The sequence below is a fragment of the Equus caballus genome, chromosome 7, assembly GCF_041296265.1.
Source record: "Equus caballus isolate H_3958 breed thoroughbred chromosome 7, TB-T2T, whole genome shotgun sequence".
Taxonomy (NCBI): Eukaryota; Metazoa; Chordata; class Mammalia; order Perissodactyla; family Equidae; genus Equus; species Equus caballus.
The window spans coordinates 13,013,638-13,027,572 of record NC_091690.1 but is presented as its reverse complement, the minus strand read 5'-3'; the positions used below and the strand labels follow the sequence as shown (position 1 = coordinate 13,027,572).

At 36.7% G+C, this 13,935-nt stretch overlaps 1 protein-coding gene across 1 annotated transcript in view; it reads left to right on the top strand.

Annotated features, from left to right (window-relative positions):
- The window catches only part of MMP20 (matrix metallopeptidase 20), a 47,639-nt gene extending 34,744 nt beyond the window's left edge, over positions 1-12,895 (top strand). The window contains exons 9-10 of the mRNA XM_001500052.5: positions 9,589-9,692; positions 10,735-12,895. Coding sequence (XP_001500102.1) covers positions 9,589-9,692; positions 10,735-10,835 — 205 coding nt within the window. The 3' untranslated portion in view covers positions 10,836-12,895. The remainder of the gene's footprint in view (positions 1-9,588; positions 9,693-10,734) is intronic.
- The last annotated feature ends 1,040 nt before the right edge of the window (positions 12,896-13,935 follow it).

The window sequence follows — 13,935 nt, the reverse complement described above, 5'->3', positions numbered from 1 at the left end:
TGCATTCTTTCCTTCCTGGATGCCTCAGGAATACTGGAAATGGATTTATTTATTTAAAAATCTGATACTTAGTCACCACAGAAAAATAAATAAAAAGTAATAAAAATAAGAAAGATGAGTAGAGTTAAATATCTTGCTTTTTAATCTTACATTTTAAAAAATGCATTACCAAATCAGCACATTTAACCTACATATATTGGGCATGATAATGTATCAGGCTCTGTACTAGGACCTTGACCCTCAAAAGAAGAAAGGCATAGAGTTTGCTGTTTAAGGGTGTGGGCAGGAGTAAGAGAGTGCTAATCTCAACTCTCACAGCAACCACCTGGCAACCTGGATCACCTTTCTGTTTTAGTTTCATCTTGTTCCAAATGGGGACAGAAATAGCATCTACTTCACGGAGTTGTGGGAATGAATGAGAAAAATGTGAAATGCATGTTGTATAACAAGTACCCAATTCATGTTGGGTGCTATTAATGCCCTCAATAAGTCGTACAGTTGAGAGAACATATATAGATAAATAATTACGAGCAATCCAAGCGCCACAAATCCCCTGACGGAAGACTGCACAGGGATCAGTGGGGCAAAACAAACAAAAAATAGTCAGCTCTAGCAAAGGTATCAGGAAAGAATTCTTAGAGGAAGCCATGAGTGAGCTTCATTTTGAGAGTTGTGTAGGAGTTTCCCAGGCAGGAGGCGGGAGGGGCGGGGGTGGCTTCCAGGCAGAGAGAGCAGATGAAGCAAAGGCACTGATGCATGAAATAGCCTGTGTACATGGGAAAAACCTCAAGCAGTTTGGTATGACTAAAACACAGGCTAAAATGAGCAATGTGACTCAAGGATAAGCAGGGTGTAGATCACGGAGGGCCTGTGCTTCTCTAGGGAAATCAGTATTTATTACACAGAAAAGAAGAATATCTTGAAGCATCTTCAATAAGGGAGTAAGCCAAAAGATTTGTGTTACAAAAATAGCACTCTGGCAGCGCTGTGACTGGATTAGACAGACAGGACCAGACTGGCAGTCAGCTCAACCAGTTAGGCCAGAAGGGAGTGGGAAATGAATTCAAAATGCTCCAAGAAAAAACCATTTTTCAAACATGAAGGCAAAATAAAGACATTCCCAGATAAACAAAACCAAGAGCATTTGTTGCTAGTACATCTGCCTTATAAGAAATACTAAAGGAAGTTCTTCAGACTGAACACAAGTGAGCCCAGACAATAATTTTCATCCACATAAAAAAACAAAGAGCACTAGTATATGTAATTACATAGTTATAAGAAAAATAGTATAAATGTATATATCTTCTCCTTTTTTCTCTTAACTAATTGAAAAATTAACTGTATGTTGTGGCTGGCCTGGTGCTGTAGTAGTTAAGTTTGCACACTGCTTCAGCAGCCCAGGGTTCGCAGGTTTGGATCCTGGGGATAGACCTAGCACTACTCATCAAGCCATGCTGTGGCAGCATCCCATATAAAATAGAGGAAGATTGGCACAGATATTAGCTCAGGGCAATCTTCCTCACAAAAGAAAAAAAAATTAACTGTGTAAAACAATATATATATAATTGTATTTTGGGCCTATAATATATAGAAATATAATATATTTATCAATAACAGCACAAAGGAGGTTGATGAGAGAAAACAAACTTTAGATTCAAAGATACAAAAAGATTGAAAGTAAAAGGGTGGGAAAAAAATATATATGTAATGCAAACAGCAACCATAAGAAAGCTAACGTGGCTATACTAATATTAGGCAAAAGACTTTAAAATAAAAAATGTAACTAGAGATAGAGAGGGACATTTTATAGGGTCAATAAAAGGGTCAATCTACCAGGAAGATGTACAATTATAAACAAACATGAAGCTAACAACAGAGCCCCAAAATGCCTGAAGGAAAAACTGACAAAAATGAAGAGAGAAAACAACAATTAAATAATAATAGTTGGAGACTTCAATAATGGAAAGAACAACTATGCGACAAGATGAATAGGGAAAGAAGACTTGAACAGCACTATAAACTAACTAGACCTAACAGACATCTATAGACCACTTCACTCACAAAAACAGAGTACACATTCTTCTCAAGTGCGTGTGGAACATTCTTCAGGATAGATGATATGTTAGGCTACAACACAAGTCTCAATAAATTTAAAACAATTGAAATCATACAAAAGATCTCCTCTGATCACGAAGGAATAAAGCCAGAAATCAATACCAGAAGGAAAACTGGAAAATTTATAAATATGTGAAAATTAAATAATATACTCTTAAACAACCAATGGATCAAAGAGGAAATTACAAGGAAAATTAGAAAATACTTAGAGACGAATGAAAATGAAAATACAACATACCAGATCTTTTGGATGCAGTGAAGGCAGTGCTCGAAGGGAAATTTATAGCTATAAATGCCCATATGGAAAAAGAAGAAAAATCTAATACAAACATCAACTTATTATGTTATATATCTGAATATATATATATATATATATATATATATATATATCTCGAATCAATAACCTAACCTTCCACCTTAAGACACTGGGGAAAAAAAAGAGCAAATTAAACCAAAGGCAAGCAGAAAGATGGAAATAATAAAGATTACAGTGGAAATAAATGAAGTAGATAGTATAGAAGCAATTTGAGAAAAATCAACAATACTAAATTTGGTTATTTGAAAAGATCAACAAAATTGACAAATTTCTCATTAGATTGACTTAGTAAAAAAGAGAAGACTCAAGTTACTAAAATCAGAAAAGAAAGAGAGAACATCATTATCAATCTTTCAGAAATAAAATAGATTATAAAGGAATACTATGAATAATTGTATGCCAATAAATTAGATAACTCAGGTGAAATGGACAAATTCCTAGAAAGATACAAGTTGATGAAAGTGAGTCAAAAAGAAATAGTCTGAATAGACCTATAACAAGTGAAGAGATTTAATTCATAATCAAAAAATTATCCACAAAGAAAATCCCAACCTTAGATGCTTCACTGGTGAATTCTACTAAAACATTTAAAGAAGAATTCATCCCAATTTTCCACAAATTCCTCCAAAAAATAGAAGAGGAGGGAACACTTCCCAAATAGTTGTATGAGGCCAGCATTGCTCTGATACCAAAACCTGACAAAGACATCACAAGAAAATAAAGCATCAAACCAATATCTGTTGTGAATATGGATGCAAAAATCCTCCAAAAAATACTAGCAAACCAATTCAGCACCATATAACAAGAATTACACAGCATCACCAAGTGGGATTTTTCCCAGGAATGCAAGTCTGGTTTAACATCTGAAAATCAATTAATGTAATACATCATATCAAGAGAATAAAGAACAAAAACCATATGCTCATCTCAATAGATGCAGAAAAAGCCTGTGACAAAATCCAACACTATTGCATGATAAAAATACTCAACAAAGTAGGGATGGAAGGAAACTTTCTCAACCTGATAAAAGGCATCTATGAAAACCCGCACATATCAGCTTGTAAGACTGGATGCTTTCCCCCTAAAATCAGGAATAAAACAAAAACTTCCATTCTTGACACTTTTATTCACCCTGTACTGGAAGTTCTAGCTAGGGCAATTAAGCAAGAATGAATGGAGTAAAAATCATCCAGATTGGAAAGAAAGTAAAAATATCTTTATTTGCAAGGCACATCATCTTTTACATAGAAAAACCTATGAAGTCCTTTAAAGAAACTGTAAGAACTAATAAATGAATTTAGCAAGTTTGCAGAGTATAAGTTCAATATGCAAAAGTCAATTGTATTTCTATACACTTCAATGAACAATCTGAAAATGAAATTAAGAAAACAATTCCACTTACAATATCATCAAAAAATATTTAGAAAGAAATTTAACAAAAGAAGAGGAAAACTTACAACCTGAAAACTATAAAACATCACTGAAAGAAATTAAACAAGATCTAAACAGAAAGATATGTCATGTTCATGGTTTGGAAGCCTTAATATTTTTAAGATGGCAGTACTCCCCAAATTGATCTACAGATTCAACACAATCCCTCTCAAAATACCACTGGCTTCTTTGTAGAAATTGTCAAGCTGACCTTTAAACTCTTAAAAATATGGAAACTCGTAGGTCCTAGAATAGCCAAAATATCTTGAAAAAGATTAACCAACTTGGAGGACTTAGACTTCTTGATTTCAAAACTTACTACAAGGGCTGGCCCCATAGCATAGTGGTTAAGTTCCATGTGCTCCACTTCGCTGGCCTGGGTTCATGGGTTCAGATCCCAGGTGTGGACCTACACCACTTGTCAGCCATGCTGTGGTGGCAACCCACATATAAAAATACAGGAAAATTGGCATAGGTGTTAGCTCAGGGCTAATCTTCCTCAGCAATAAATAAATAAATAAAACACTATAAAGCAACAATAGTCAAGACAATATGACACTACCATGAGGACAGAGATATAGATCAATGGAATAAAATTGACAGTCCAGAAATAAACCCATATATCTATGGTCTGTTGATTTTTGACAAGGATACTAAGGCCATTCAATGGGGAAAGAATAAAATTAACAATTAAAGGATTAAATAGGAGTTCCATTTTGTACATGTGGAGTTTGACGTGCTGGTGGGACCCAAGAATGGGAATGTCCAGAAAAGAGTTGGATATACAGGTCTTAAACTCAGAGAACTCAGCCTAGAGAGATAAATTTAGATTTTATCATATAATCAGGTGGTAATTGAGGCCATTGATATTTTTCCACTTTGTTACAAATTCCTTGTTCCAGAGTCTTCTCACAATTATTTTCCTCATGGGCTCCCAGTTCCTGATTCTTATCTGGGATAGTACGCCACATCTTCTCATTCTTCTCACTTCTCTTCAATCCTGACCACTCTCCCCTCTGCCCTTTTCTAGTGTAGATCACAAAAACCCCTTCCTCCATGAAAGCCATGTGATGCCTGGCTAGAAGTGGATTATCAGCTTCAAAGGGGGTTCCAGATATCCATTTCCCTAGAAAGGCCTCATTGAAGAAACTTCCTGAAAACTTATATCTTAGGTATCTTACGAATAAATTCCCCTTTTTGCCATCCTTTTTCACATTCTGTTTAAGCCTCTTTTAGCAGACTCAGCTCCCCGTTCAGTACTTCAAAGGAGGCAGAATGGAATCATTTGTGCCGTTGACATATGATGGAAATCATCACAATCAAAACACCAGAAATCCCTAACAAATCTAAGTTCTGAGTGTAAAATTAAACAAAATGCAGGCACTTTACCAAAATAGTCCCCAAGACCTTAGATTACAAAGGTGAAGAGTAAGATAATATATCTGCAAAAGCACGTCAGATATCTATAGCACTGTGACACCACTAGTAAAGGTTAACTGTCAGCCATGATTTACTTAATATCTATACCCGTTAATCAACAATAAACTATGAAACAAATGCCCATAAAGAAAACAAACAAAATTACAAGCCAATCACTTTTAGTTGGTATTTATGTTTCACAAATAAGACCTCTGTGATGAGAAAATGTATGCAATGATTTTAACAGGTACTAGTATATAGTTTATTCACAGTAAAAATTTCTCTCTTTCCTTAATATTCAAATTTAGCTAAAATTTATTAATGGTTTACTATGTGTTAGGAATCATGCCGAGTACTTTTCTCATATTCTCTCATTTTCCCGTCTGCCTTCTCAACAATCTTGAGAAGTAGGTATTGCTATCTCCATTTCACAGTTAAACACGTCAAATCGCAGAGATTAAGTGATTAGGTCAAGGTCACACAGCTAAAAAATGATCCATCTGAGGGTGTATTTCATGTCCTCTGACTCCAAATCCAGAAGTTCTTCCCATCCACCACATATAATCGTTCTTCATTCTCTTCACCATTTACATATTTATTTACTATCAATTAAAATACCCATCCCCATGATTCTCATCTTGTCATATAATTTCCTTTTCTTTTACCCTTGGTAAAATCCTCAACATACCGGTAGACCTTCTTAATGTTAATCGTTTCTGTGATTTGGTTCTCTGGTCCACCTCTTTTTAATCTCCAACATTCTCTAGCCCCCCGTCTCCACCTCTTCTTAAGCTTGCCTATTACTGCAGAATGTTATCCTGAAATGTGTGTAAAGATTAGGTAAAAATTAAACTCCTTGATGTCTTGGGATCTCAGATCAAATCACAAAGTTCACTCAATCTCGTACGAGCCAGTCAGAGTAAATGCTTCTTGGAGCCAAAATAAACTACAAAGTCTTATGGATTGGGCTTGCCTGGGTGCCTACATGTGCCAGGCAGCAGTGTGTGTGTCTGTAAATTGTCTCTCATCCTCTTGACCACTGTTTTCCAGATAAGGAAACCAGGGCTCAGAGCTCAGAGCACTTTCCCCTGATCACAGAGCCAGCAGATAACAGTGAAAATTCAAGCTCAGAGCCATGTGACTGTTCATGTTATGCTCTTTGCTCAATAACAGAAATCCTCAAATATCTGTCCACAATCCAAGGGCTAGATCATCACAAAGTTTTTCACTAGTCCACACTAGTCCACAGCAAAATGAGAACAACAGCACAATATTATAAATGTAGGAGGTGTGGTCTGTGTCAGTATAAAGACGTTATTGGCAAGAACTATTTTTTATTCTGAGATTATGTTCTTTCTGTGTTTTTGGTGTAAAAGTTTCTTTTCTTTGTGAAATGACGATGAAAATAGGTGGTAATTTTTTGAGGGTTTGATGGTAACGTTCTTACTTGGTAAAATGAGAAGTAGGTAACCCTATATTAGTTTTTTAGGTCCTGTCTGCATCATGCCTACATAAAAGATCCAAATGAAATATTAACATGCTATCCGCTACTCCAAAATGTTGATTTGTGTGTCAGACTGATATTTTGAAATATTTTGAAGTAGAGTTTGTTAAGAGTAATGTTCTTTGGAAAACAGTCGTAGGATAAAGGTTGGGAGGGCAGAGAGGGAGAGGCACTATTAAATACAGTCCTACGATGCTAAACGATGGGGGTACATTCTGAGAAATGCATCGTTTGGTGATTTCATCATTGTGCGAACATCATAGAGTGTATTTACAGAAACCTACATGGTATAGCCTACTACCCACCTAGGCTATATGGTGCTAATCTTATGGGACCAGCGTTGTATATGCGGTCCATTGTTGACGTCGTTCTATGGTGCACATATATAAGTGCACTGTATACAAGTGGTGGAAGGGGTGGAGGAAAGAAACAGTGTTTTTACAGTTCTGCCAAGGATTTTGCCTAGGTTTTTATAAATATGACTGAGAATTAAAATTCTGAGCTGGATACTGCTTCTCTAAAATTTCTTCTAAAATTTTATTTACATATAGTATTATCACCTCTGTTATCTTCTGAATAGGTATATATAAGATTTTAGATGTCACCACCACCCACCTTAGTGAACTAAGTGGACAGATAAAAAGAGAAAAATTTCTTTTTCACATCTTTCTGTTGAATTAATATTTTCTCTTTAAAAGTTATTACTGTATTACTTAAACTGTCTCTATTCTCAAGAAAGAAGATCTTTGCTCTGTCTTTTCATACTTTCCAGACTTCCCCATCCAATTTATATATAATAGAAGCAGATCCCAACTTGTAATAGGTTTACCTATGAAGATTCTTCAGTCAAGCCATTTGTTTGAAACTGAAAACACATTTTGCCCTAAAACAGTATGAATGATGATTAAGTTTTCACACTCATTCGTAAATGTGTGTTTAACATACACAAAGGTAAGGCATAGCTCTAATTTTAATAGCTCAGCTTCCTATCTTCTATTCAGAGCAGACAAAAGAGGATAAAGACATGAAAGGCATTCCACCATTTTCCCTAAGCATAGGGTCAACATTAGGCAAAGAATTCAAAAGAGGTCAGATTCTCTGCTGTCCTCCCCCTGCATCTCCCTCTATATCTACACTCACCAAAGGCATCTTAGTCACTTTGTCTTTTCTTTGGCATCCTGCTCCCCAAATGTTTTAAGCTTTAGAATTATCTTCCTCACTCCCTGCAATCAAGGCTTTCATTTTCTTAATACAACTGTCTCAGGGAAGTAAGAGAAGAAAAACAGCTTAATGAACAAAGATTAACATGTAAGCAAGCTGCACTTCCATTTTTAATAAAGGACTCCAGATTTCAGCCTCTGCAACAAAGTGAATAAAAGAATCTAGGCCATGGTGGAGTCAATGTGCCTGGACTGTTTCTCTTTTTCTCCAGTTTTTCCTAACTCCACTCTTGACACCTTCCAATCACCCCTGCTAATACTGTACGGGTGCCCTGTCCCCACACTCTGTATTGGCACTTCTGATGAAGATGAAACACAATAAGTGATTTCCATTTTCATCTGTGCTCCAGTAACTCATCTAGTTCAGTTTTCCCCTTGGCTTACTGGAAGGTTCTAATGGTTCTCCTGGAAAGGGAGTTTGGGGGAGTTAGCTTCCCTTCTATCCTCAACACTCCATAAAGCAGCTCACCCTCTAGTCAGTTTCAGCCTAACTTCTTTCCCAGTGTTTGACTCCTGCTCAATATCATGAGAGATCTGCCCCCTGACCTGTGTAGTCATAGCCACATGAGAGGCAGGAGAGGGTCCGTGTGATCTGTTGCCATAGGAAACTGCCCAGTGGCCGAGGCACCAGCAGACATTGTCTGACCTTTTGGTGGGAAAGGATCGGGTGTCCACCTTGGGAATGTACCCACTGGGAGCTCTGCTGATAAAGAAGGGACTTTCTCACACTTCAAATGAATTTTTCTTGAAGAGGGGAGAGTCTGCTTTGCCTACTTGCTGAACTCATACAAGTCATGCTGATTCATATAAGTCACAGGCTTTTTTACAAGGGGTAATTTAGATGACAAAGAGATGCATTAATCAATCTTCAGAATTATCATTGCATGGTGGTTGCTGATCCAGAAAAAAATACCTAAACTACTATTCAGTCAGTTGTATAATCTTTCCAGGAAACAAAAGCGATTTAATTTACTTTAACTGATTTAAAAGGCAGAGGCTCATATTCCACATTTTCTCACTTCTTAAATCTATCTATTGACCATTCACATATTTGTTTATTCATCTGTTGTGCATTATTTGTTCAATCCGTCCTCCATGGGTACGTGGCAAGAAACCCATGAATAAAAGCCCCAGTGAAGGGCTTGCAACTGGTGAGCCGAGAAATTTACACATGGAAAGAGAGAGAGAATAATTACAACAGTAAATACAGCACAAAAAAATATATGTAGAGTTCCTTTTGAAAGATAATACATATTTTTTTAATTATAGGAACATGTTGCTATAATATAGAGAATAGCTAATTCTAAGCAATATATCTAGCAGTTTTTTAAAGAGATTGTTTAGAGCAAATGACTTCCAAACTAGTAGTCCCAGAACCTCAGGACCCTGGGACAGCAGTGATAGAATGTGTGTGTGTGTGTGTGTGTGTGTGTGTGTGACAGAAAGAGAGAGGGACAGAGACAGAGAGAGAAATTTAAAATAGGTCATAAGTCAGCCCTAGCTAAATATGATTGAGCAGCACAGCGCCATCTACAATCAATAAAAACCTCTTATTAATATTGTTTATGAAATGATACTTCCAGCTATGATGAACGAAAAAGGAAAATGGAAAAAGACTATCCAAAGAGTACTGAAGAGGAATTTTCAGGAGTTAATGGCCAAATAGATGCTGCTGTGGAATTGAACGGTGAGTGTTTCCACCAAAAACTTTCTTCGCGGCAATTATAACAAGAAATCTGGACTGTGCTTTAACATAACAGAAAATGGTTTTCCACATGGGAGTCCTTGATTCTTATTTTGGGTCCTGAGTCCCTTATAAATTTAGCGAACCAGATTAACCACTAGAAAGAATAAGTATAAAAAGTCTGCCATGGTTGTTCTCTCTTTGCAAATGAAAAGGTTTAAAAATGTAGCGTCAGTTCATTAGTCAATCACATCATAAAGTCCACCCAGGGCAAAATTACCCGTGTCATCTTTAAAATGCACATACTCTCAATCTTCTCAGTGCCTTTCCCCACTCCATCACCCAACACCTGAAAATTAACACATAGCTGGGAAAGTCGAATGGAAATGAACTGGGTTGAATAAATTTAATTGAATCTTTTGAATCAGTCAACACAGTTTTCCTGAATATATCGTATAGAGCTGGACACTGTTCAGAAATGCAAAGATAGTTCCAGATGTGGTCTCTGCTCTTGGAATGGTTAATATCTTTGGGAAATACCCCTCCATGTAACACAGATGAAATTAGTAACAAGCAAGACAATCTGTAATTTATATTGAATTCTGTGTTAGTCTTCATAATAATTGCAAGAAGTGATCTGAGAAAAAAAAAGATCAGAACTAGAATCAGTAGTTGGAAATTTCATGGTTTTGAAGAATGGCTAGAGGTTTGACTAGGGAAAGAAATGGGAAGGTGATTTCCAGGAGGGGACAGCCTGGGCAGAAGCATGAAACATAATTGAGCGTGAGCTGTTGGATGACCCCAAGGAGGATGCCGTACCCTGGTTAGGACAGAAAAATGAGAGATGATTGAGAAGTCAGAGATATCAGATTCGAGGGCTTGGTGAGAGCTGTCACCAGAGGTAATAGAGGACTAGCTAACTGCCACCTGACAAATTCCAAATTCCCCTTTGACACCAGCTCAAGAAAGTTAAAATCACAATCCTCCCATTTATATACTTGCAAGTCATTTTCAGTAACCACAGTTTCAACTTTGTCTCTTTTAGGCTACATTTACTTCTTTTCAGGACCAAAAGCATACAAGTATGATACAGAGAAGGAAGATGTGGTTAGCGTGCTGAAATCTAGTTCCTGGATTGGTTGCTAAACAGAGAAGTCTAGTCTTTCCTAAGGAATGAAGATGTCTGCAAGCAGCTGGTAATTGGATCTTAAGGACTCAGGCAGAATGCAGGATAGGGATTCTTCCCATGGCCTTCAAGTTTAAGGACAATTTAGAGTTCACTGAAAATAATTATGCTTCTAAATTTTTTCACAGTTGTGGATTCAGAATTTTAATCCAAACGGGAAATTCCTATATGATCAACTTTACACAAAATCAGAATCGACACAATGCATTCTTCTGTTAGACACTCATTGTTTTTTTCTTACCTAATATATTGAAGTAAATTGATAAGTTAGGTTTTTATTTCTAGGAAGAAGCCTACTTGTGGATTCCCTGACATATATTATAATTCTTTTAATAGGAAATGTCGTTACTTTACAAACTATAATTATTCTTTACAAGTGCTGGCTTTTGTGGCCTTAACATTTGTTATGATGAATATAAATTTATCCATCTTTACTTTAAACATATCACAAACAAAATACTGTGTAAGTTTTGTTTCTCACTGTTTGTTTGTTTGTTTGTTTAACTCTATGTGTACCCACTGGTCTTTGAAGCAGGTTATGGTGGGCAAACTTTTTCAAATCAATTTTCGTACTAGGCAAGAGCTGGGCACTTCGCAACAGGAAAACTTTCAACAAAGTCGACAAAAAGGTTGTATAAGAACGGTTCCTCATTTCTCTTTTCAGTTAATACTTACTAGCTTCTATCACACTTTATCTGGCAACAAATTCTATGTGCCAGTAGAAAACTCAGAGCTTGAGATGGTATCATAAGTATGCAGACCCAGAAGAAATAACAGTAAGTCACTCTATTTCCTGCTTCCTGGCATTGAAATGCCTCAATGAAACTGTCTTTAATCCATTGAAGTGAGTCTCTTCTGGATAGCTTTCCACTTACGGGAGTTTGTCTTTTGTTTTAGTTTTTCCTACTTCAAGCTAAACTTTTTTTTCCTACCTAGTCATCAGTATAGGTAAAATACAGCTGTCTATGATTGTTACGTTTTTTTAATCTTACCCTCTAGAATGTAAGGATTCTAAACCATTTTAGTGGATCTAAAAGTAGATGACATTTAACACATTAAACTAAATACATTTAACGTGCTACACAGACTGCCTGGAACATCTACAGTGTTTAACACGTTAGCTATTACTGTTACTACCATTTATTAAATTTGTTTCATACACTCACTAAAAAGACTTAGTATTAAGAAGGGATAGGGCAGTTACTCAAAGTTACTCTAAGCTTTCCATTTGGATTCAGTTACGGAAAGTGGTTATTTATAGCCACTCAGATGTTGAATCTTTACTGTTGAAGACAAAGTCTAGTATGCTTGCTTTCCAATGTCAACTGCCTCTATAGAATAAGAAAAGTCAGTTTTGCAAAAATAGTCAGCTGAGAAGAACTTCTTAACATCAATAAGCAACGAGGGAAAATAGTCCAGCAGCTCCTCAAAAGGCTAAATGTGGGGTTACCATGTAACCCAGCAATTCCTGTTCTAGGTATATACCTGCAAGAAATAAAAACATACGTCCACACAAAAACGTGCACACATTTGTTCATAGCATTATTCATAATAGCTGAAAAGTGGAAGCATGTCCCTCAAATGATGAGTGGATTTTTTAAAGGTGGCAAATTCATACAATTAAGTATTATTTGGCAATTTTAAAAAAAAGAGGGACTAATACATGGCACAACATGGATGAACCTTGAAACATTACACTAAGTGAAAGAAGCCAGGCACAAAGGCCACATATTGTACGATTCTGTTTATACGAAATGTTCAGAATAAGAAAATCCAAAAACACAGTAAGCTGACTGGTGCTTCTCAGGGGCGGGGGGTAGGGGGAGTAGGAGGTGACTGCTAATGAGTATGGGGTTTCTTTGTAGGGTGATGAAAATGTTCTGGAAGTGATGATGGTGATGCTCACACAACTCTGTGAATTTAATAAAAGCCATTAAATTGTACAATTTAAATGGATGAATTGTATGGTATGTGAATTATATCTCAATAAACCTGTTATATTAAAAAGCTAATAAGCAAGGAGATCAAGGAGATATGATGATCTGTGCATGTCATGCCATCTGGCCAGCTGCGACAGGAACCACATGGCGATGGAGAGTCAGCCTGAAGACATCTGGTGCTGAGCACAATCAGCCAGATGTCCTCCTGTGTCCAGCGCTAGCCCAGGGGCACGAGCATTATAGACACTTCACTGAACGAATGAATGTTCCTGGAAGCAAAAAGCATGTGCTCTGAGTGCTGACTGACTGGATTCAAACCCCAGATCTGCTACATTTAGCTCTGTGATGTTGCTTAAACTCCCTAATCTCTGTCTCAGTTTCCTCCTTTGTAAAATTAGAATAGGAAGAGTACTTACCTCCTAGGGATATTTAGAGGCTTAAATGTATGAGTCAAAATATGTAAAGCTCTCAGGTAACCCCTGGTACCCTCTAGGAGCTCTATAATTGTTTGTTTTTGAAGCAATTGGAATTAATTTTGTTTTGAGATATTTTGGAGAATCTGTGTATATCCCTTGAGATAGGTGTACACGTGATGAACTGTGGCACCACAAGGATTGATAACCAGTGACCTGAAATTTTTCCTTCCCAAATTGCAAATGAAGGCAATAAGCAAGTAATATACTGACTGTGGTTAACCCCCATTCCCTAAAAATAATTCTTATAAATCTTCACTCTTTTGTTGAGCAGGAGAGCTCCTGGCTCCCAGATATAGTTGTGTGTATTTTAGAAAGATACAGTCTCTCTAAAGTACGAGAAATAGTGATTGTGTTTATGTCAAAACTCAATCAGAACTTTTATATGCTCACTTGAAACCAGAATTTTGTGCAGAAATAATTTATAACATGTACTCCCCACTTGGCTTCAGAGTAACTAAGTACAAAAATGTTTTGTTAAATAACAATTTTGAACCAAGTATGGTTCAACTGCTGCTTTTAGGATCAAGAAGCAGCAGAACGAAGTTTGCTTTCTGATGACCTCTGTGTATTGTCCTATTAACCTCAGTGATAACTGTTGATGGGCAGTCCAGAAGCCCATGGAAAGCACCAGAAAGGCTACTAAG